This window comes from Theobroma cacao, chromosome 9, assembly GCF_000208745.1.
Source record: "Theobroma cacao cultivar B97-61/B2 chromosome 9, Criollo_cocoa_genome_V2, whole genome shotgun sequence".
Classification (NCBI taxonomy): domain Eukaryota; kingdom Viridiplantae; phylum Streptophyta; class Magnoliopsida; order Malvales; family Malvaceae; genus Theobroma; species Theobroma cacao.
Window position 1 is genome coordinate 2,076,070 of NC_030858.1, and position 21,470 is coordinate 2,097,539.

At 35.9% G+C, this 21,470-nt stretch overlaps 4 protein-coding genes across 6 annotated transcripts; 3 read left to right on the forward strand and 1 right to left on the reverse strand.

Moving 5' to 3' along the window:
* LOC18587941 (target of Myb protein 1) lies at positions 1,919-8,039 on the forward strand. Its single transcript, XM_007012011.2, has 10 exons — positions 1,919-2,273; positions 3,113-3,191; positions 3,328-3,426; positions 3,510-3,623; positions 3,820-3,977; positions 4,683-4,764; positions 5,143-5,228; positions 5,604-5,795; positions 6,328-6,791; positions 7,055-8,039. Exons 1-10 carry the CDS (start codon positions 2,173-2,175, stop codon positions 7,630-7,632), a joined length of 1,953 nt encoding a protein of 650 aa, XP_007012073.1. The 5' UTR covers positions 1,919-2,172; the 3' UTR covers positions 7,633-8,039.
* On the reverse strand, positions 8,147-9,355 carry LOC18587942. Its single transcript, XM_007012012.2, has 3 exons — positions 9,067-9,355; positions 8,779-8,897; positions 8,147-8,572 (listed from the first exon to the last, which is right to left on the reverse strand). The coding sequence occupies exons 1-3, from the start codon at positions 9,228-9,230 to the stop codon at positions 8,553-8,555; spliced, it is 303 nt and encodes a 100-aa protein (XP_007012074.1). The 5' UTR covers positions 9,231-9,355; the 3' UTR covers positions 8,147-8,552.
* LOC18587943 (protein PEROXIN-4) lies at positions 9,454-12,409 on the forward strand. Of its 3 annotated transcripts, XM_018127566.1 has the most exons (7): positions 9,471-9,567; positions 9,771-9,853; positions 10,014-10,133; positions 10,224-10,352; positions 10,847-10,976; positions 11,628-11,711; positions 11,918-12,409. In XM_018127566.1, exons 2-7 carry the CDS (start codon positions 9,848-9,850, stop codon positions 11,920-11,922), a joined length of 474 nt encoding a protein of 157 aa, XP_017983055.1. In that variant the 5' UTR covers positions 9,471-9,567; positions 9,771-9,847; the 3' UTR covers positions 11,923-12,409. The 3 variants fall into 3 exon arrangements, with proteins under 3 accessions (XP_017983054.1, XP_017983055.1, XP_017983053.1); XM_018127565.1 differs by lacking the exon at positions 11,918-12,409 and having other exon boundaries at positions 9,454-9,551; positions 11,628-11,916; XM_018127564.1 differs by lacking the exon at positions 11,918-12,409 and having other exon boundaries at positions 11,628-11,916.
* LOC18587944 (peroxisomal fatty acid beta-oxidation multifunctional protein) lies at positions 14,700-21,245 on the forward strand. The gene is made up of 18 exons (XM_018127641.1): positions 14,700-14,893; positions 15,497-15,568; positions 16,829-16,891; positions 16,989-17,042; positions 17,167-17,234; positions 17,317-17,398; positions 17,523-17,578; positions 17,666-17,968; positions 18,113-18,199; positions 18,809-18,983; positions 19,113-19,234; positions 19,354-19,517; positions 19,606-19,860; positions 19,952-20,073; positions 20,195-20,310; positions 20,430-20,578; positions 20,677-20,815; positions 20,917-21,245. The coding sequence occupies exons 1-18, from the start codon at positions 14,791-14,793 to the stop codon at positions 20,935-20,937; spliced, it is 2,151 nt and encodes a 716-aa protein (XP_017983130.1). The 5' UTR covers positions 14,700-14,790; the 3' UTR covers positions 20,938-21,245.

The following is a 21,470-nucleotide window of genomic DNA, read 5'->3' on the forward strand; positions in this document are numbered from 1 at the left end:
CCATACTTATTACCCGAGCCACCAGGCAAGCAGAGCGCTTAATCTGCAATAGATATCATCATCATTATTACTATTACTATTATTTTACCACTAGGCAAACCCCAGGAGTGCAGGGAAAAAGTCCCAAAGGTTTGAGAGGTGGAGATAGAGATTAGAGAGAGAACCCTTGTCTCCTTTCCATGGAAACTTGTCTGAAACTGGACGCATTTTCCAATTTTTTTTGCACCCAATATTGGAGATTGCAAAAGTAGAGTTCATAAAAGCAAAAATGGGGGCCCTGATCCCCTCTGCACCTTTGCCAAAAGGATTTGCTCAAAGCTCAATGATCAGCCAAAACTGTTGGAACCCTGTTGCTTGGCAGGCTGTTACCTTTGTTAAACAAAACTCGATATTGACAATGATGATTGAAACATGCAAGGAACCCGAAATTTAGGCCTAAAAAAGCAAGTGAAGAATCTAGTCAGGCCCTCGATTATGCCGTGGTCGTGACTTGTGACCAAAGCCATTGGCCTTGCCATAAAGTGATGCCTACTGTTCTTTCAACTTTACAAAATATATTATTCGTGACCGCATAAAAATTAATGCAGTAGGCTGTAGGCAGTCGAGATATTAGTGGGTGAGATTTATATCAGAATTTTATAATGACGGGAAGACAACACCTTGTGTGGTTCTGTTTTTCTGGTAACTTTGTTGCTTTCCTCTTCGACGTTTCCGTGCCTGCTTAGATTCTGTCGACCTTCATTTTGGTCGGGAATTAAATAAGATTGCATAAGTTATTTAAATAAAAAAAATATAACTTCAAAAATTGTTAAAATTTCTTGTAAATATAATTATTAAAATTTATATAAAAATTTAAATGAATCACTACTAATAAATAATATGTCATTGGACACGAATTATGATTTAAATTTAAAATAATACTTAGATCTGAACTGTTACACATATGATATGAGGTTTTTTTTTTTAATAATTATAACTAATAATAGAAAAGTGAAATTATTTATAAAAAATAAATAAATGAATGATTCTCTCTCAACTTAAAGTATTGAAAGTCCAAGATCACATGTTTATCAAAATTCTCCTTCTAAAGACCTCTTGTCAATTTTTTAATTCATCATCCTATATCCTTTTCATACTGTACTTTCCCCTCGTGGAGTTTATGAACATCCAAAACAAGTAGAACTCTCGTCAACTTGACAATAACCCTTCAAATCAGATACTACATCAAATAAATACATATTTATTTATTAAATTTATATTTTTTTATTTTAAATTAAATAAGTGTTTATGATTAAATTAATTAATTAATATTATTAATCTATAGACCATTATTTGATGTACTGATTTAATACTTATATTGAATTAATAAAAGAATTACTAAAACTTGACGAAATGTATATATTTACTTAAAAGAAAGTTATTCTGTTTAAGTAAATGTTAGGCAAGCTTTCTGACTTGGAAACAGTTCATGTGTCCCAAAAAATATGATTAGAACACAAAGAACAATTTTTTAATAGAAGGTCGTCTATTGTCGCAACTCGGAAGAAACCCATCTATCTTTTCATTGGCCGGTGAAGAATAGATCTATCCCCACTCGGTGACGTAAAAGTAGTTCCATCTAAGTTGAACATGATCAGTACGGCACCGTTCCGCAGGCCCTTTTTTGTTTTTTTAACTCCAGCAATCACCCGCACGAAGCACCGAGTCCGGTAAACGAGAAAAAAAGAAAACCGTTTGATGGAAGCGGTCGGCAAAACCATCGGTATCAATATAAGTACATCTAGATACGGCTCGTGCGCGCTTCCTTTTAATAACACGTGGCCGCTTTTGTTTGGTCATTCATTTTTTCACTTCACCTTCCAAATAATTGAGAAAAAGTTAAAAAACGATAACAGAAATAATTTTTTTCTCAACGGAAAAATAAAAAACTATTTGATTTGATCTCGAATAGAGAGAGAATAGGTGAGGGAAGCGAGGTGGGGAGAAGAGAAAGGGAGAGAGAGACCTGCCGATTTTTGGACTGTTCGATTTGTTTGATAAAGAGAGGGTGTTTTCGGAGGAGTCTCCCGAATATTCTGCTGTTCGTTGCGATCGCGCCGGACGGTGACCGGAACCGGATTGATCTTCTTTTATTTCTTTTTTGCGTGTGCGAATTGCTTTTAGTGAGCGAAGATGGTGAACTCTATGGTGGAGAGGGCTACGAGCGATATGCTGATCGGGCCTGATTGGGCTAGGAACATCGAGATCTGCGACATGCTCAATCACGACCCTGGGTACGCGTCGCACTGGATTCCAATCTCTCCTCTCTTTTTTGAGAAGTTGTTGTAGCTCTTATGATTCTATTGACGATTGCGTGTGAATTTGATGATTATTACACGAATGAAAATCATGATTGGTGAATCTAGTGTGCTTTCTTGTTTCGGTATTCGATTTTGCTTAGACTGTTTTTTATTTCTTTTTTTTTTTAATTTTTTCTCCTCTAACTCTGCAACTAATTGAAGATTTAAGCGAAATTTAAAGACCGACTTTTCTTTTATAACACGTAAGAGATTTTGTTTTAAGAAGTTTATCAGGATTGATCGGTTTGCTTTGCTTTTTCTTTGTTCAATATGTAATTTAATTCATTGATGTATTTGATAATACAGCTCTTAAATATGGCGCTTGTTGATTGCTAGAGGATTTAATTTCATGTAAAAATGGACTGGTGATATAGAGCTCGGCTACTTTTCTTAGAGTTGAAAGATTACTATGTGATAGATGATTTTTAGCGGCCGTGACCTTATCATCCTAATGTGTTGATTTTCATTTCTTAATTTCGAACCAGGTTTTGAGTTACTTTTACATGGTCAGCTTAGTGGTAATTAAGTTATATAATATTGTTGTTTTAATTACTTTTGATCATTTTCTCGGGTTGCTTTTTACTTACTGTGCTTTCTTGTGAAAGCCGAAAGGTCCAAATGGTTTATTTCCTCATTTTCTGGTTAATATTGGCATTTCTTTTTCAATTTCTCTTTCTAGGGAGGGAGGCGAAGTTGGTTGGATTTATATATTTTAAGTTTGAATTTTTTGTGCTTTACTAAATTTAGTATTCAAATATGATTTTTATTATCAGGCAAGCAAAAGATGTTGTGAAAGGCATAAAAAAGAAGCTCGGAAGTAAAAATGCTAAAGTTCAACTTCTTGCACTAACTGTAAGCTCTTGAGAACTTTTACATTGATTTCTCTTAATCCCTAGATATAATTATCAATTCTCTCATCTTTGTTAGCACCTTTTGGTCTCATAGGACTAAACTTGTTTAAAAATTTTGATCTACTTGCTATGTTTAGCTACTAGAGACTATCATAAAAAACTGTGGGGACATTGTCCATATGCATGTTGCAGAGAGAGATGTTCTTCATGAGATGGTCAAAATAGTAAAGAAAAAGGTAGGAAGTAATTTTAATTCCCATTTTGTATTTATTTTCTTCTAGTCAAACTTGTTCTCAGTTTTTGTTCTGCTCAATTGTAGCCTGATTTTCATGTCAAAGAGAAGATATTGATTCTTATTGACACTTGGCAAGAAGCTTTTGGAGGAGCAAGGGCAAGATATCCACAATATTATGTTGCATACCAAGAGTTGTTGGTATGTCTGCTGAGGCCTCTCATCTCAAACTGTATCAGACATGCTGTATTTCTTGGGATTCGTTTCCTCATATGCTATCATTTATTCATGATTATCTCATTATATTTAAAACATGCAGTTATGGAAGTAATACTTTTACATAATATGGCCTTTTTCCTCTTCTTTTTCTCTGAGCCAAATTGGTTTATTATTTCAGCGTGCTGGGGCAGTATTCCCTCAGAGATCTGAGAGGTCCGCACCTGTATTTACACCTCCTCAATCACAACCTTTGTCTTCTTATCCTCAAAATATTCGCAATGCTGATCGGCCAGAGACAGCCGAGTCTTCTGCAGAGTCTGAGTTCCCAACCCTGAGGTATTTTGTTGTTCCTAAGTTGTCTGAGTAGTAAAAGCAGAGTGATTTTTTTTTTTGGTTTTTCATTATTCCTATTCAGTTCTATGATGGCCTATGTTTTGTTTTTTTAAACTTCCCTTGCTGAATGATGTCTTTGTTAGAGATTGTGCTGCAGCAATCTGGTTAAGCGAAAAGTTTTTGCTTATAATAAATTCATATTATCATAACCCAATAAATAAATTACAAAGTTTATTGAGTTATGTTTTTAATATCGGTTTTGCAGTGAATTTCAATTGTTTAATAAGGATACTATTTCTTTCCATTCACTGCATATGGCTAATTTAATGTCTTCTATATATTAAAATAAAGTAATTGTCAAAACAAACTTTTTAGGCACTCCTTAATGTACTTTTTAGAGAGATCAAAGTGAGTTGTTACGTGAAAAAGTTCCTACTTGTTTTAATTTCTCAGTTTTGGTCAGCAGTGCTACCTGTCCTTAGCCTGTAAACTTGGCTGTGGTGTTGTCACAGCAATGCATACCCTTTTCACCCGGAAATAAAGCAGTAGGGACTTTCCATGGACTAGAGCAGTTATAATAGTCGAAAATGTGGACTACTTGTTCTGTCATACTATTGATAGACATTACATTGCTAATTCACTTTTTCCTACTTGGTATTTTATCATTGATGATGCATCTAGTCTTTTAACTGGAGTTTCTTTTATTAGTTTGACAGAAATTCAGAACGCGCGGGGTATTATGGATGTCCTTGCAGAAATGCTAAATGCATTAGATCCTGGAAACAAGGAGGTAGATGTTCACAATATTGAAATTAGAGAAAAAGAAGATGTTTTGTTTACTTGCTAAAACGATTTTGTGTTCCCGCAAGAGCATAGTAATGTAGTTTCTACTTGATAAGCCATTAATTTTATATAAAGTGACTACTTAAGTCTTAATGTAACAAACATTTGTGTAATAATTTGGTTTGTAATGCTCAAATTGGTCAGATTGAAACAGTTTTTCAGTTTAAACTTTATGTTTTTTCATCTTTTATAGTGAAAAACCTTTCCAAAAGTTTATGAGGTTTCATGCTGGTAAATCTTCTGCTAATCTTATAATGCATGTTGTGGTTTTCTATAAGTTCATTTTCTATTTTAATGTTGATTGATCTTTCTTCTACAATTTCAGGGACTTAGGCAGGAGGTGATTGTTGACTTAGTGGACCAGTGCCGTGCCTACAAACAAAGAGTTGTACACCTTGTTAATTCAACATCGTAAGGACAGCCTTTCTTTTACTATAACTTCCTTTAGTTATGCTTAGTGGCCCTTAGTACCTTTCTCTACGTTGATGCTCTCATCTGTTTTCATGGTCCAGACAAGCTTGTCTGTGTTGGTTTTTTGATGCATTCTTTTTGTATTACCTGGTCCTTAAGGTGATTGTGCCAGTATCACTTATTAAAATGCTTGCCCAAAAGAGGGAGTGAAATCCTCAGGAGTATTGAGACCTAAGGACTTTGTAATTTTATTGCCTGGTGTAAGAGTTTCATTGGTAGTTAGTTTCTAACCTCTGCGGGATGGTAGAAGGATATGTGTGAAATATTGTTACATTTAAAACACCTATCACCTTTGATTCTTTTTATCTTTTGTAGGGATGAGTCACTGCTATGTCAAGGCTTAGCATTGAATGATGATTTGCAGCGGGTACTAGCAAAGCATGAAGCAATAGCTTCAGGAACTTCTTTACAAGCGGAGAGACCTAAGCCTGAACCTGCAAGAGAGCTCGTGAATGTCAATGGTCCCCTAGTTGATACTGGGGATAGCAGCAAGCAGTCTGAGGGGAGGTAATTAGGCTTCTTTGAACTGGATTACCTTATGCAGTGATTTGGTGATTAAAATTATTGGTCTTTTGTGTTTCTATAGAAAATGATAGAATATGCTAAGGATAATAACTTCTGTTTTGAGTGCTGCATTACACTTCTTGTCCTAAGCATTACCGGAATACTGGTGCTAATCATGCTCTTGTAGTCAGCACCCTGTCAGCACCCTGGAACTTGGTTACAAGGTTTTTTTGTTATTCTACACCACCAATTTTTCTTTGTTTGGAGGAATTCTCAGCAGAGTTTAGTTGCTGAGGTTTTTGAGATATGATACTTTTATTGCAGGTGGTTGATTGTGTTGGAGTGGAAACCTTTGAACATTTTTGGATTTAATTATTTATATTTAATCATGTATTTCTCTCTGTCAGGCATGGCTTATTTGCTTATCCAATGTTAGGTTGCTAGGATTGACATTGAATTAATCTGGGGGTTATCTGAAACCCTTGAACAGATGTTTCTGATAGCTCAAGCTTTAACTAACAGGATTTCTTTGCAGATCCATTTCAAGCACTGATGCAAGTTCTCATCCATTTAATCAGTTATTGCTTCCTGCTCCTCCTACAACTAATGGTTCAACTCCTCCAGCTGCAGTCAATCCCAAAATGGACCTGCTTAGTGGTGATGACTACAATTCACCTAAGGCAGATGATTCACTGGCCCTTGTTCCTTTGGGGGAACTGCAACAAACAACTCCTGCATCACAGCAGAATGCCCTTGTTCTCTTTGATATGTTTTCTGATGGTAACAACACGTCCAATTCTGTTAACATCCAGTCTTCAGGTTTGGCTGGACAAACCAACCCTTTGACTCCTCAAATTCAGCAGCAGCAGAATTATCATGCAAATGGAACTGCACCAAACATGGGATCACCTCGATATGAGCAGTCATATGCTCAAGGCACTGGTCCTGCTTGGAATGGTCAGCTAGTTCAGCAGCAGCAGCCCCCCTCACCTGTCTATGGTTTGTTCTGTTTATAAGAGGTTTTCTATGCATGAGTAGAGCATTTTACTTTTGGCACAGGCCCTTCTTGTTTTTAGGGACTGATGCATGTAATCACAGCATGCCACATTCACTTGGGAAATCATTAATATACATCTTCACGGACTTTTCCCTCACCAAATTCATGTAGTGATGTTCTAGGCTTCTTTGGTTGTCTGAATAGTTATGTTCTTGCTACTACTAGCGTAAAATTGATGAAGCTTATTTTTTGCATGTTGATAAAGGTGCCCAGAGTAGTGGCTCACTACCACCACCACCCTGGGAAGCACAAGCAGACACTAGCCTAGTATCAGGTGCTCAGTATCCCCAGTCAATGGTTACTCAAGTTTTAGTAACACATGCCCAACCTCAAGGACCTCAACATATGGGAAGTGATCAGGTGGTGGGTATGTACATTCGGCCGATCACGACTGGTCATTTGTCAGCAATTAATAACCAGGCTGTGCAGGGGAGCCAGTTTGTTGGTTTTCAACCCCAACCAATCCAGGGAGCACAGTATATGGGCATGCTTCCACAGCAAATGCCAGCTGGTCAGATGGCTTCTATGTATCCTCAACAAATGTATGGCAACCAGATGGGAGTATATGGCTATGGTCAGCAACAGTATCTTGATCAACAAATGTATGGGCTATCCATCAGAGATGACAATGGCCTAAAAAATTCTTCCTACCAGGTTTCCACTTCGTCTTACATTCCACCAAGCAAGCCTTCAAAACCAGAGGATAAGCTGTTTGGAGACCTTGTTGACATGGCAAAAATTAAATCAACCAAAACCACTCCCGGAAGAGCTGGTAGCATGTGAACCTGGAATTGCTTTTTTGCATTTTTTTTATATTACATATTTTTTGGTTGCTAACTTGTTTCCTTTTTTCTCATTTTCTCCCTTTCCTCATCTTAAATATTTTTTAAATTTCTAATATATATATATATTCTTCACCAGCCCCTTGGCCCATTTGTTTTGCATGTTTGGCATTGGAACCATGTACATTCCCTGTAGAGAAAATGGAAAGATCGACTCTTTTGAGTTAGGTTGATTTTATGAGATTTGATTTTCTCTTAGGCTCTTTTCTTTTTCTTCTCAGGCTTATGGACATTATATTTTCATTTGTAATATAATTTAACAGGGGCATAAATTTTCTGTAGGCATTTTTAATTGTATGGCCGTTGTAATATATGCTACACTCTGGAATTTGCTTTTGGCCTACTGAATTGCAGGGCGGTGTTGAATTCCATATAAATGGCGCTGGAACAGATTATGCACCATTTGCCTTAGTACGTTATATGTTGAGTTGGATCAACTCATGCAAGAATTCTTGTTAAGACCAAAAAACGTTCAGAACCTGAAATTCAATACCAACATTTGAGAGCATGGAGATCATCCTGCCAACAGTCTGAAATTACAAATGTTCATAGAAATGCAGAAGTAGAACAGCGAGGAAGAAAAACCAAGCCTTGCAAGATAATGCAAGACAACAAGGGAACATAGTCAGAAACTGATAAAAGATTCAGCTCAATCCGAGAGATCGATTTGGTTTCTTGATAACAATTCAAGTCTCTCTGTCTCCCCATTTATCAACACTTTCCAGCGTTCATCATATCATTATGAAACAATGAGAAAAATTATTAACCCTTACAGATTTTTTCAAGTTTCAGAAAGGAACTACACTTCACTGTGATGACAAAGATCTTTGTCCATTGTCAAACCACAAACAGAGTGTGCTGTTATAAAGGCAAGGAGATACCTGCAACATTGAAGACAAGTCGGATTAGAAGATCAAAATGTTGAGATCAAGAGCCAATCATCCGGAATAATTCTTGAGATCAAAATGTCGCTTTAATCAGTTCATTTTTTCTATTAATGATTGGCAATGCTAAGACAATGAACACTGGGTGCCAGCAATAAAATCATTCCTCGTGTTTTCTGAGAGAGAGAGAGAGAGAGAGAGACCTTGAGAAATCAAACCCCAACTCTGAGATTCTACGGCAAGAAATGATCTGAGGCGAGCCGAAGCTACTGCACTGTGTAATGGCATCATTGACATTAAGCAGCTCAGCTCCACTGGTAATCTAAAATTCCGTGCGAGTAAGGGAAAAAGAGACACTGTTATAATACTTAATCCATTTAACCTTCCCTTCATCTCATTTCTCTCAGAAATCAAACAGAAAAAGGAGAAAAGAGAATAGTAAAGTTCATAACTTTAGAACCCCAAAAACTTCTACTTGTAAAAAAGCTCACCTTGAAATCCCAGTGATGCGCTTCACTGAAGAAGAAACCTGAGACTGAGAGCTCGGTTTCAATGGAGAAATCGTGGGTAACACTGATTTGTTGCTCTTAAGCTTGAGAGCAAGCGCATTTAACCGAGCCGATGATAATCTCGATAGAATCGTCGAACCAGCCATTGAAACTTTTTTTTTTTCTTGCTTTTCTTTTTTTGCGATCCTAAGCTGCTGTCACAGAGGGGTTTAAGCTTTCCTAATATCTAGGGTTTATGCCACAACTTCCCCAAGTTTGGTTACGCATCTTCCGTCATCCTCCAGGAGTGTTATCTTATTCGGGACGGGTCAAGCATCAACAACCTAGTACACGCGTATGCTTTTCTGACCGTCGATTTAGAATTAAAAAAAATAGATCGTCTAACACAGAATCAAAACTCCCTCATCGAGCTTTTCTGTTTAAGTAAAAGACGAGCAAAGAAGCCTTTTCCTTTTCTCTCTTCTCAGGTAACTTCAGCACCAGGTCAGGATTCTAATGAGCTCTTTCCTTTCTCTTCCTTTCAAAATTTCAATTATCGTTTCAATTTAATTTCTTTAATCCATATCTTCTTTGATCTGATCTCTACCAAACCGGTGATAATTAATTATTTACGCGAAAAATTGGCTCTGATTAGCTTTGTGGTGTAAAATTGTTAACAATGTTATGTTTTGCTTTCAATTTTGCAGCAATCTGTCACGCTGATATCTAAATATATATACTTTTTGAAGTATAATTGAACTTCGTTCGAGCAACAAACCCAAAGATGCAGGTTAGCTGATATTTATGTAGATTGCTGTTTCTTCTTGGTGTAATTATGTAATTTTGTTGTGTATTTAATTAAATAAATGGTGATTACCTAAGAATTGAGTGTGGGTTTTTGTCAAAAGCAATTCTTTGCTTGATTAATATGGTTGAATGTTCATGTGAAGGCATCAAGAGCAAGGTTGTTTAAGGAATACAAAGAGGTGCAGCGAGAAAAGGCGGCCGATCCGGACATTCAACTAGTTTGTGATGATTCCAACATATTCAAGTGGACTGCTCTTATCAAGGTTGGCTCAAGCAAAGTAGTGAAAGAAAAAAAATGGTGTAGGCTTTTAGTAGTTGGTTTGATTTTGTTTGAACTATAACGTTTTATATAGGGACCATCTGAGACTCCTTATGAAGGTGGAGTCTTTCAGCTTGCTTTTGCTGTTCCTGAGCAGTATCCTTTGCAACCTCCTCAAGTGCGCTTCTTGACGAAAATATTTCATCCCAACGTGCATTTCAAGGTATGAATTCTTTTGATACGATGAGTTCATAAGTCATAACCTTATATGCTCTACTTGAATATCAAGACAGAAAAAAATGGAAGGAAGGTAAAATATATCAATGCCCATGATAGCAACTTAATATCTATCAAACTGAAATGTAATGTTCTTCTGTTCCTTCATTGGGGATATGGGATACTTGGTGATTTTCAACTTGGCAGCCATGACTGCCAAAATGAGAGATCTTGATGGAGGAATGGTAGTCATAATGTCAGAGATTGAGAATAAAAATCAGTAAATTTAACATTACAATCTTGTATATAAATGAAAACTCTACTCTAGGACATGTTTTACTGGTGGAAAAAGGTGGAGCTTGGTCATCCATTCTATTGCCATATATATCATAGGAATCCCTCTTCTGATAAGGTCTACAGATTATTGATATGTGAAACATAATAGTTTCCAAGATGCTCATATGAGAATTTAGTCTTATTTTTTGTTAATCTCTTTTACAGACAGGAGAGATTTGCCTTGATATATTGAAGAATGCATGGAGCCCTGCTTGGACACTTCAGTCTGTTTGTAGGGCTATAATAGCTTTAATGGCTCACCCGGAACCTGATAGCCCACTTAATTGTGATTCTGGTAAGTTGGTCTATTTTAATGTGTTTTTTTACCCCTGTTTTCAACATTATGACTTTACCTTGGGGAATTGTAAAAGAATGTCCGAAGTGTATATCATCATGCAAGAAAGTTTTGGTCCTTGAAGAATGTATTTCTTTCTGATAGGCAGTGGTTTCAAAAATGTATTTTTAGCCAAATAATAAGGCCTCGGTGAATTGGAGAAATGAAAAGTGAATTTCGTATGTTATTGTTCCAAAAAGGATACATAAGCATTTAAGATCTCTCCTGTTTTGCCAAGCCACAGTATCTTTTTTCTCCTGCCCTTTTTGCTGTCCTCATTTCTATCATTCCTGCTCCTTCCAAGTAAATTAGAGAAGGAACTGGAATTGTTGATGCTTGCGCAGTTATTAACGTGGCATCTTATTAGAATTTATGTGCATTTTAACTTCTTGATAACGAGGCTGATCCTTTTTGAAGGAAAAATATGAGAGAAACTGAAACCCCTAGGTCCCTGCTAAAGAAGTACATCGAGTAGGCATATCTATGCACTAGTAGTTTCTTTGAAGGTTTGAAATGTTGGCATCTGTATGGCTATATAGATTATATGGAACTTTGAGCTGCGTTTACTTTTGATGTTTATCCCTAACAAACACCACTCCCACCTGTGGACAGGCAATCTATTAAGATCTGGCGATGTCAGAGGATACCAGTCTATGGCAAGAATGTACACCAGACTTGCTGCCATGCCCAAAAAAGGTTGAGCTTGTAGCACTATAAGCTGTCTTAAACCGTAAGAGCTGATTTATTATCTGCGGTTAAACTTGTTGTGCACATTTCAAACATTGTGATAGAAATTCATGAATACTTCCAGCTTTTCTGTTCCAACATTTAAATTCTAGCTATAGCTTCTCATGTGATGTTTATTCCTAAAGCAATGAAACAACACTGATTTTCATCTCCAGGTTAGCAGCTCGCATTATCTTGATTACTGGGCAATCAAATCCTGTCTAAATAAGATTGTTACAATTGCCATTCCAGTATCTTGCCTAATGCATTACGTCTTTGGCTCGACTGTGAAAAGGAACAAGGGTTGGGTAACAGAAGTCAATGAAGAGATCTTCAGGAGCATTGAAAACTTTATCATCAAATTCAAACTAGATATCTTCTTTGTAGATATTGGACAGAAGGCATTAGAGGAATGGGTCAGTCTATTGTCTATCAGCAGGCATTAATTTTCCAGTCAATAAAGAGTACTTTAATGAATGAATGGAACTAGAAGATAGATAACATAAAGCTGGAACTAGAAGAAGTAGAGGCATTTTTCAATTTCAACCACTCGGCTACGACAATGCTACCCCCTAAGTATTTGTTTGAGTCCAGATTGGGTAACCAAAACGTTAATGCGTTTCTCCATATAAAGTATAAACGAGATGATGTCAAAGTTTTCTCTTTTTTTCTTATTTTATGTCAACTCTTTTCCCCCATACCAGATGCAGCTTGATAAGGCTCTACCAAGACTATTTCAAACATGCATTATCACTTGCATACTACGTTACGAAGGAATTAAAAAAAATATATCTATATCTATAATTTTTTCTCTTAAGTTCAATAGTTTGGTGAATCTTTTTATATATATATTGTGGAATAAAACAAATTACATCAGTCTAAATAAGATATTCCTAAATTGTTGACTAAAAGATAGCTGAATATTCCTGCTGGTGGAGAGTTCATATTATGTCATCCGAAAAGAAGTTTTTATGATGGGTGATTATTCAATTGGTGCACTGATTAGTCTCATGATAAATGTGGATGAGAGAATAATTCCAATCTCGATCAATCAGTTTCTTGATATCTTGCAATAGACAAGCATTTTGACCTAACTTTGAGCTGTGATTATCAATGTTTTGGAGAACTAATAAGAAATCTGATTCAACCTCTACGTTTCTATAGCCTCTAATCCAACAAAGATTTAATTCTTGATAAATACTCCACAATTCGGCAGGTAGTGAAAAGGAGATACCCAACTAGAAGGTAAAACCTGCTAGCCGGTTGCTATTTGCATCCCGCGATGCACCTCCAGCAACTGCTAGACGCGGTTGTCCCTTAGCACTACCTTCTGCATAATTAATTGTTATAAAAATCCCAAAGATTTATAAAAAATAAAATCAAAATTATCTAATTGAAATATTTAAAATAATTTTTCTTTATTTATTATGAATTAAGGTTTTGTGATTATAAGATTTCGTAACTCTCACCTAACTAAATTCGTGAAATCAAAGTTTCAATTTATAAAATAAAATAAAAAATTTTATATAACTTAAATAACTTTCAAATCTTTCAAATATAGCACAAACTTTAGTCATCAATAACCCCAAAATTTCCCGGAAACTCAGCCAGGAGAAGGAGACAATTTGAGTATGAAATTTTCCATTTTCCAAGCCGCAGCTGGCTGCTTGTCTTCCAAGCTCCACATGATGGGTTGTTGGGTTCATGGTTGGTGTAGACTTGACCAAACAATCTCCGTGAATAATGAATTCTTTGTCTATACCATCCCAACGTCAAACTTGCTCCAAAAACAAGTCCTTTGGCAGGCTGCCATCAACCACGACCGTCGACGGAGATCCAAGACAAGGTCAACAAACTTTACTGTATCATGTGGTCAAATTTCTGGGATATTACGTCGCAGAACTTGCGGCAGTCAAAAAAGTTACACATCTTCTTGTCGGGTTCTTACGTTATAGGGTACGGAATAAGATGCTTTCTTCCCAAATCATCGATTCAAAGTTAAGAAGGGTTTAATTACGATGTTATTATAAGTATTGTTATTTTTTAGGTGTTTTTGGCTATGCCGCCAGTTGCATAGCTTGAATTAGCTTAAATATTTTTATTTATTTTGCTTCATTTCTAAATTAGGAACACTTCAAATTAATTTAAATTTAAAATTTAAAAATTTAATTTTTTTAATTAAAAAAAATTCAAATCTTATTCTTTTAAATAAAGCATCATGTATCAATCAATAAATTAAATATTCGAATATTATTTAAAAACTAATTTGACATTTTATAATTCCATAACATTACAAACCAAACTTTAGAATTTGTTTCGGTTTTTATAATTATATTTACAAAGTAAAATCTAAGCTAATATGTTTTTATAAGGATTTATATTTGATCTACTACAATTTTATAGTGTATATCTTCATGAAATTATAAAAGTAATATTTCATTAATATGAAATGTAAAAAGTTTAAAATTTTTTAAATAAATATTTTTAAACCTATAAAATATTTAGTTTCAAAAAATTTTCGATTCTTAATTTATATATTAGAAATGCGTAACATTTGATTAATGAATAATATATAAAACTCGTAGGTGTACAGTGCGTATAGAGATAATATTAAACATTGTATAGAGACATTATTATACATTTACCTAAAAGGTAACGGTCTTCTTAAATTGTTGAGTTTAATTTAACATTTAATTAATATACTTAAAAAATAAATTAATTAAGTTGCTTTGTCAGTGTAATTAATTATGGCGGCAAATTAACCTAACATTGATTGGTCAAAAGGTATCACGTTAATTAACGCGTGTACGCTGATTTTTCCAAAATCTATACCCCGTGCTACCGAGAGGCAGGCGGAGAGAAACAGTGAAACACTTTTAAGTCTACACGTGGGACGATCATCGTAGATATTTGCCTTTCCTTGGTCTCTCTATAAATAGGAGTTGTAATCAGCTTTCATTTCATTGTACCATAGCAAACAGAGCCGAGTGAAGCAAGCCCTTTGGTTCCTCCTATAACTCCAGTAAAGGTTTCAAACAAGTTTGCAGCAATGGCCGGCGGCGAAGCTCACCGAGTGACCATGGAAGTTAGGGGTGATGGGATCGCTGTCATCGCCTTCTCTAGTCCACCTGTTAATGCGTTGCACATCCCAGGTGCGTATTAGATAAGCAGTTTTCTAATTATGTTTTTGTGTTAAAGCTTTTTATTCTATATTTGTTCCCATTTTGCAAAGAGGTAAGGCATCAAATTTGTTTTATGTAAAATTAAATTATTTTTAACGTGAGATATTTTCTCTCAATATATGTTAACATATCCAAATTTTAACTTAATAAAAATTTTTAAATTACGTTTTAAAAAATAAGTTAAATAAAAATCATAAATCTCACGTCGAGTTATATCACTTTCAATTCTCAACTTGGGAGAATACCTATATGTGCCGTGGGTATCAAACAGTGGACCTTCCCTCTACTCTCCACATGATCATTATTTGTATCAAATCCAAAGCAAGTAACCTAGCAGGCCAACCAAGTTACACTTGTTCAACCTGAGGAAGGCATTTAACTAGCTACATATATTCTTTTTTTCTTGGTGCTTTTTATCTGTTCAACCTGAAACTGGTGCAAACTCTCATTACCCAGTATCATAAAAGAAAAGGGATATTAAGAACAAAACAAATACTAAGCAATTTTCATTGATTGTGATGAGTTTGGGGTCTTCGTTCTAGAATTAACTTACCTGTCGTTTTCGGTCTGCAGCACTGACCGAGTTGAAGAGGATGCACAGCGAATCAATGGAGAGAGATGACGTGAAAGCTGTCGTTTTGACCGGTAAATCGTAGACTCTGAGGCTAAGTTGTCCCAGTCATGTAGCCACCCAAGATAGACAGTTCGTAGTATTATATTTTATAATTGACTTTTTCTAATCTGATAATGCTATGTTTGTGTTTATTTATTTATTTATATGCGTATTTGATTGCTTCAAAAAGGAGAGAAGGGTTCGACATGTCACCATCAAAGAGTACATATGCAATTGGGATGTTCTTACATACCCTTTCAACATAGTATTAAATTAAAATATTTGTCATTGTTCATGGTTTCTTCGTAAGCACCCTACCTGGGACAATCGGAGGCGGAGGGGAGGGGGGGTTAGAGGGCCACGCCCTCTCAATAATTTTTAAATTTTTATAATATATTTGTATTTTTTAAAAATTTTATAATTCGTTTCTTCAATAATTTTTAAATTTTTATAACTTATTTTTATTTTTTAGAAATTTTATCATTTCAGCCTTACAAAACTTTTAAAATTTTTTCTACATATTTTATTTTTAAAATTTATAATTTATTCTCTACAATATATTTTATNATTTTTCTAACATATTTTTATTTTTAAAAATTTTATAATTTTATCTCTACAATATATTTTTATATAGTGAAATGTGGTACAATAATTAATTAACAACTAATTTTAATAGAACTAAAATGAAACTAATTACATATAAAAAAAATCAATTGTAATAGAATTATTTTCAAACCTCACTACTCCTAAACTTTAGAACCACCACTTGCTTGATTTTTTCTTACAAATTAGTTATGTTTTTTTTTTTGCTTAGATTTTTGTAAACAATTAAATTTTTTATTCAAAGATTGCTTCTTCATTGAATTATTTATCGATAATCCTTAATATTTTTTAAGAGATTGCTTCCCATTGAGATTTTCGTTATTATATTTGTTAATTTTTATTTGTTGTTAAGGTTATCTAGAAATTGACATTATTGTCATTATTAAATTATTTATGATTATACTACTTAATTTTTTTAAGTAAATTATTAAGATTAATTCATTTGAATAATTTTCTGGATTTATTTATATAATTTTCATATGAATTTTTTTTGCTTAAGTTATTTTATTTTATTGTCAAACATTAAATTTCTAATACAACTGTTTAATTTATGAACATTTTTTTCAATTTTTTGCCCCCCAAACATAAAATCCTGACTGTGTGATTGGGGACAATGATAGCTTCTTTCTAAATCAGTAGTGAAAGAATCTCTGATGTGTAATAACATGGTTTGTTTATCCCCTCTGAAGGTGCTGGCAGCAAATTTTGTAGTGGCTTGGACATGAGTCTAGTGCAAGATATTCAGAGAACTGGTAAATGTTGTAGCATTTCACGATGGAGCTGAGCTAGATTTTTAGTAATACTTTCCCATAATCAGGAATTATTGATCAACATATCTTGTTCTGGCAGGGGACGACTCGGTTCTGGCTGAAATATCTCATGATTTAATCGATCAAGTTGAAGGTGAAAGCCTTAATCAACTACCCTTTTGTACAACAAGATCATGCTAGCGAGCTATTAATTCCGTTTGCTTGAAACATTTATACAGACTGAAATCTTTGTTATTTTTTTGGGTAATCTTTTTTAGATGGCAAAAAACCTTCTGTTGCTGCAATTCAAGGATATGCACTGGGAGCGGGCTTGGAACTGTCAATGGTTTGTTGATTTCTAATTAAGCTGATGAACTATATACTTTATCTTTGGCAATTTGCTAAGAATGGTTCTTAATTTTGCGCAGGGATGCTGTGCACGGGTTGCCACTCCAGGAGCTAAACTGGGTTTGCCAGAGCTTACACTTGGATTCAGTCCAGGGCTTGGAGGTATTGCTAATATCTTCCTTCCCTAAGTTCTTACATCCTTTTGACACATTTTTTCTGCTGCTCAGACGCAAAAAATGAGCCGAACAATTACCATAACTGATATATCATTGGTCTTTGCTCTTAGGCACTCAACGTCTTCCAAGGCTCGTAGGAGTTTCAAAGGCTGCGCAAATGTTGCTGGTAAAACCTGAAATCTTCGTTCTTGGTCCTCAAATATACAATTTTCTGGCTTGTGCATATAATAATACATTAAATTATTACTTGCAGACTTCGAAGCCAGTAATGTCAGAGGAAGGGAAAAGCCTTGGGCTTATTGATGCCATAGCTTCTCCTGAAGAGTTGTTGGAAGTAGCATGCGACTTGGCTCTAGATATTGTAGAAAGCCGTAGACCGCGCCTTTCCTCTCTTTCAAGAACCGATAAACTTGGTTCTACCGAACAAGCAATGGAGATATTAGAGGGCATTCGGCAGGGGGCGAAAGAGACTGCTCATACTATGCCTGAGAAACTGGCCTGTCTTGATGTCATTGGAGAGGGAATTACTTCTGGAGGACGTTCTGGCGTTTTAAAGGTAGTACAAAATAATTTCCAGCATGCATTTGTTAATGAATGAATGGTAAAAGCTAGCTAATCAAAATTCTAGTATTACGGATACTAGCTTAATTAATGATAATAATAATAAGAATAATTCTCCATGCATGGTTGGATGATGCAGGAAATGGAAGTATTTAGAGAGTTGGTGCTCTCAACCGCTGCAAAAGCTCTTGTCCATGTCTCCTGTGCCCAACGTGCAACATCTCAGGTAGACAAGGTTTTCTTTCCCTTTTTTTCTTTTTCACTGACATTGATGATAGAACATAAGAGTGGCCGTAAATTTGTTCAAAGGTATAGGAAATAGACAAAGTAGATTTTGGATAAATTAAGGCGGCGATGGCATGTTACGACTTAACTTTTCCCCCTTTTCTGAGGTCAAGGAAGGGTTTTAACTTTGGTCAAAGGAGAGGCTTTCCATGACCACTTGTTTGTAGGCAGCTAATTTGTTATGTCCTTGAAGACTTAACTCAAGTGCCCGCATACATATATATGGTCCAGACCAGGCTTAGGCTTAAAGATTCAAGTCCAACAAGTTTAACCAGAAGCAAGCTCAGATTGAGAGCCTGGGCTGACAATCCAATCATTGATGGTTAATAGATACTAAATAAGGGGAAATCTAATTAAAAATGGATTACTGACAACAAATCCCCCATGCTTTATTATTATAACATTGCGTTTTCTTCTAGCTATCTTGGAGGTAAGGAAATATCTCAGATTTCAACTCAATTTGATGGAAAACCCTCATAATCCGAGTTGTAATACGACCCAAAGAAAAAGCATAACATTATCTCTCCTAACTTGTGCAATGCACGTGCAGGTGCGTGGTGTGACTGATGCTGGGCTTAAACCACGGCCAATAGGGAAAGTTGGTGTAATTGGTGCTGGTCTGATGGGTTCTGGGATCACCACTGCTCTCATTTTGAGCAATATCCATGTCGTTCTTAAGGAACTCAATTCTGAATACCTTCAGAGAGGGATTAAAAAGATTGAAGGTCTCTTTTCATTTCATAGATACAGATTTTCAATTCTTTTAAGTTCCTAAGAATTTGACTGCAGGGGGTCATCTGAGAATATTGTCTAAAATCAAAAGTAATTGTTCTGCTCATGGCCTTGTCTTGCAGCTAATCTCCAAGCCTTAGTTACGAAAGGAAAGTTGGATGAGAATGGGGTCAAGAAAGCTCTTTCATTTCTAAGAGGTGTATCAGATTACTCAGAATTCAAAGATGTGGATTTGGTAATAGAGGTTAGTCGTCTTTGAGGCTTCTGAAAAATGTTTAGTGTGTTGACTATGAGTGGGATCATTCTTTCCTTGCTACTCTTGTTTAGATTATTATTTACTATCTGAGTCTCACTCTGTCTCAGGCTGTGATTGAAGACCTGTCACTCAAACAATCAATTTTTGAAGAAATTGACAAGGTTTGTCCTCCTCACTGCATCTTGGCATCAGGCACATCAGGCATCGATCTTAATAAAATTGGAGAGAGAACCAGCTCTCAAGATCGCATTGTTGGAGCTCATTTTTTCAGGTTAAGTCACAGCATTCTATTGCGTATAGTAGTTTCTTGTTGCCTTCTTGGGTTTGGGTGCTTACATTCTGTCTCTTTTAATAAACAGTCCCGCACATATAATGCCACTCTTGGAGATTGTCCGGACAGAGAAAACTTCGACACAAGTTCTGCTTGATCTTATGACAATTGGGAAGGCCATTAAGAAAGTTCCTCTCATTGTTGGAAACTGCACCGGATTTGCTGTAAATCGTACCTTCTCTCCTTATTTTCAAGGACCATTTCTGTTGGCAGACTTAGGTGTCGACATTTTCAGAATTGACAGAGTGGTTTGCTCATTTGGCTTGTCAATGGGGCCTTACCTGTTAAGTTCATCGATCCTGATCGCATGCAATATATATATTAGTTTTTAGCATTTTTGTCTTAAACTAACTTCAATGTTCTTATCTATTCAGGCTTCATGATGTAACTGGATATGGCTTGGCTATTGCATTTGCCAAAGAGATGGCTGCTACCTTCCCTGACAGGACGTTCCAGTCTGCTTTACATGGGCTCATGCTTCAACATGGCCGACAGGGTAAAGCAAAGAAACTGCTTTTCTCACATTTTTCTTAGACAAAATGGCATAGCTAAGATTAATGTAAACTGTTTTGCTAGCATTGTATTTGGATTCATTGGATGTTCTGAAAACGGTACAGGTAAAAGCAATGGAAAAGGCTATTACATTTTCGAGAAGGGAAGCAAGCCAAAGCCTGATTACACCGTGCAACCAATAGTTGAGGAGTCCAGGAGAATTACAAACCTGGTTGAGAACGTAAGTCACAAATTTCTGTTTACTGTATATAGTTATCCCCCACTGCAGGGGCATGTGTATGTTTCTACCGAGTTGCTGTTTGTGCTCATAAAGAAGGTTAATATCAATGTGATTCTCAGCCCATTTCCATAAGCGACCAAGAAATCGTGGAGATGATATTCTTCCCGGTGGTGAATGAGGGATGCCGCATTATAGAGGAGGGAGTGATTGCTCGGGCATCAGAGCTTGACGTTGCATCTGTTCTTGGGTTCAATTTCCCTTCCCGCCTGTCAGTATTCTACATCTATCTATTGCTCAAAGAAATCTATGCATTGCTTCTTTTCTTCCTTTCAGACTGCTTACTCTCTCTTTATGTTACATTTCCAGGGGAGGTATAATGTTCTGGGCTGACACAATCGGAGCAAAGTACATATACACAAATCTCAAAAAGTGGTCAGCTCTGTACGGCCCCTTCTTCAGACCCTCAAGATTCTTGGAAGAGAGGGCCATGAAAGGCATCCCATTGGTAAGAATTGGCATCTTTAAGGAAGTGCTAGAAACCATTTTTTTCGTGCAGAGATCAGTAGATTATCTGTACTAAATTAACCTCCCATTTAACTGCTGCAGGGTGCACCTGTTGAGGCATAAGCTTTGAGATCGTGACTCCTAGCAGGATAACGCAGGAGAAATAAAAAGTGCTCGTCTTTCAAGAAACAAATCTGCAGGCATTTGTTCTTGTATAGGTGAGACTGAAGTTATAGGTATAGTATTTTACTAGTGGCAGCGGCTTTTGAGCAAAGTTTCCCCTCAACATGTAAGGGAAAATACTTCCCATCCTTTCAAATAGTTACTGTATAGGTCTGCTGATCAAACCAAGCTATGTAATCTGATTCTATTTATAAGGATAATAATAGCAACCAAGCGTTGCAGTCACCGATAATCATTTTTGAAAATAATTTTCATGATTAAAGGCCATGGGCACCGGCAAAAAGTGTGGTTGCATAAGGAAAACAGAGAGAGAGAGATTGCACCAACCTTGTGGAATGGAGAGTAATGATTTTATTGGTTTAAGATTAATACAAAGTCTTGATCACAGGCTCATTGCATCATTCAAATCAAGTTACAGCAGACCCTTCCACTGACAGCTGATACATATATATATATATATATATATATATATA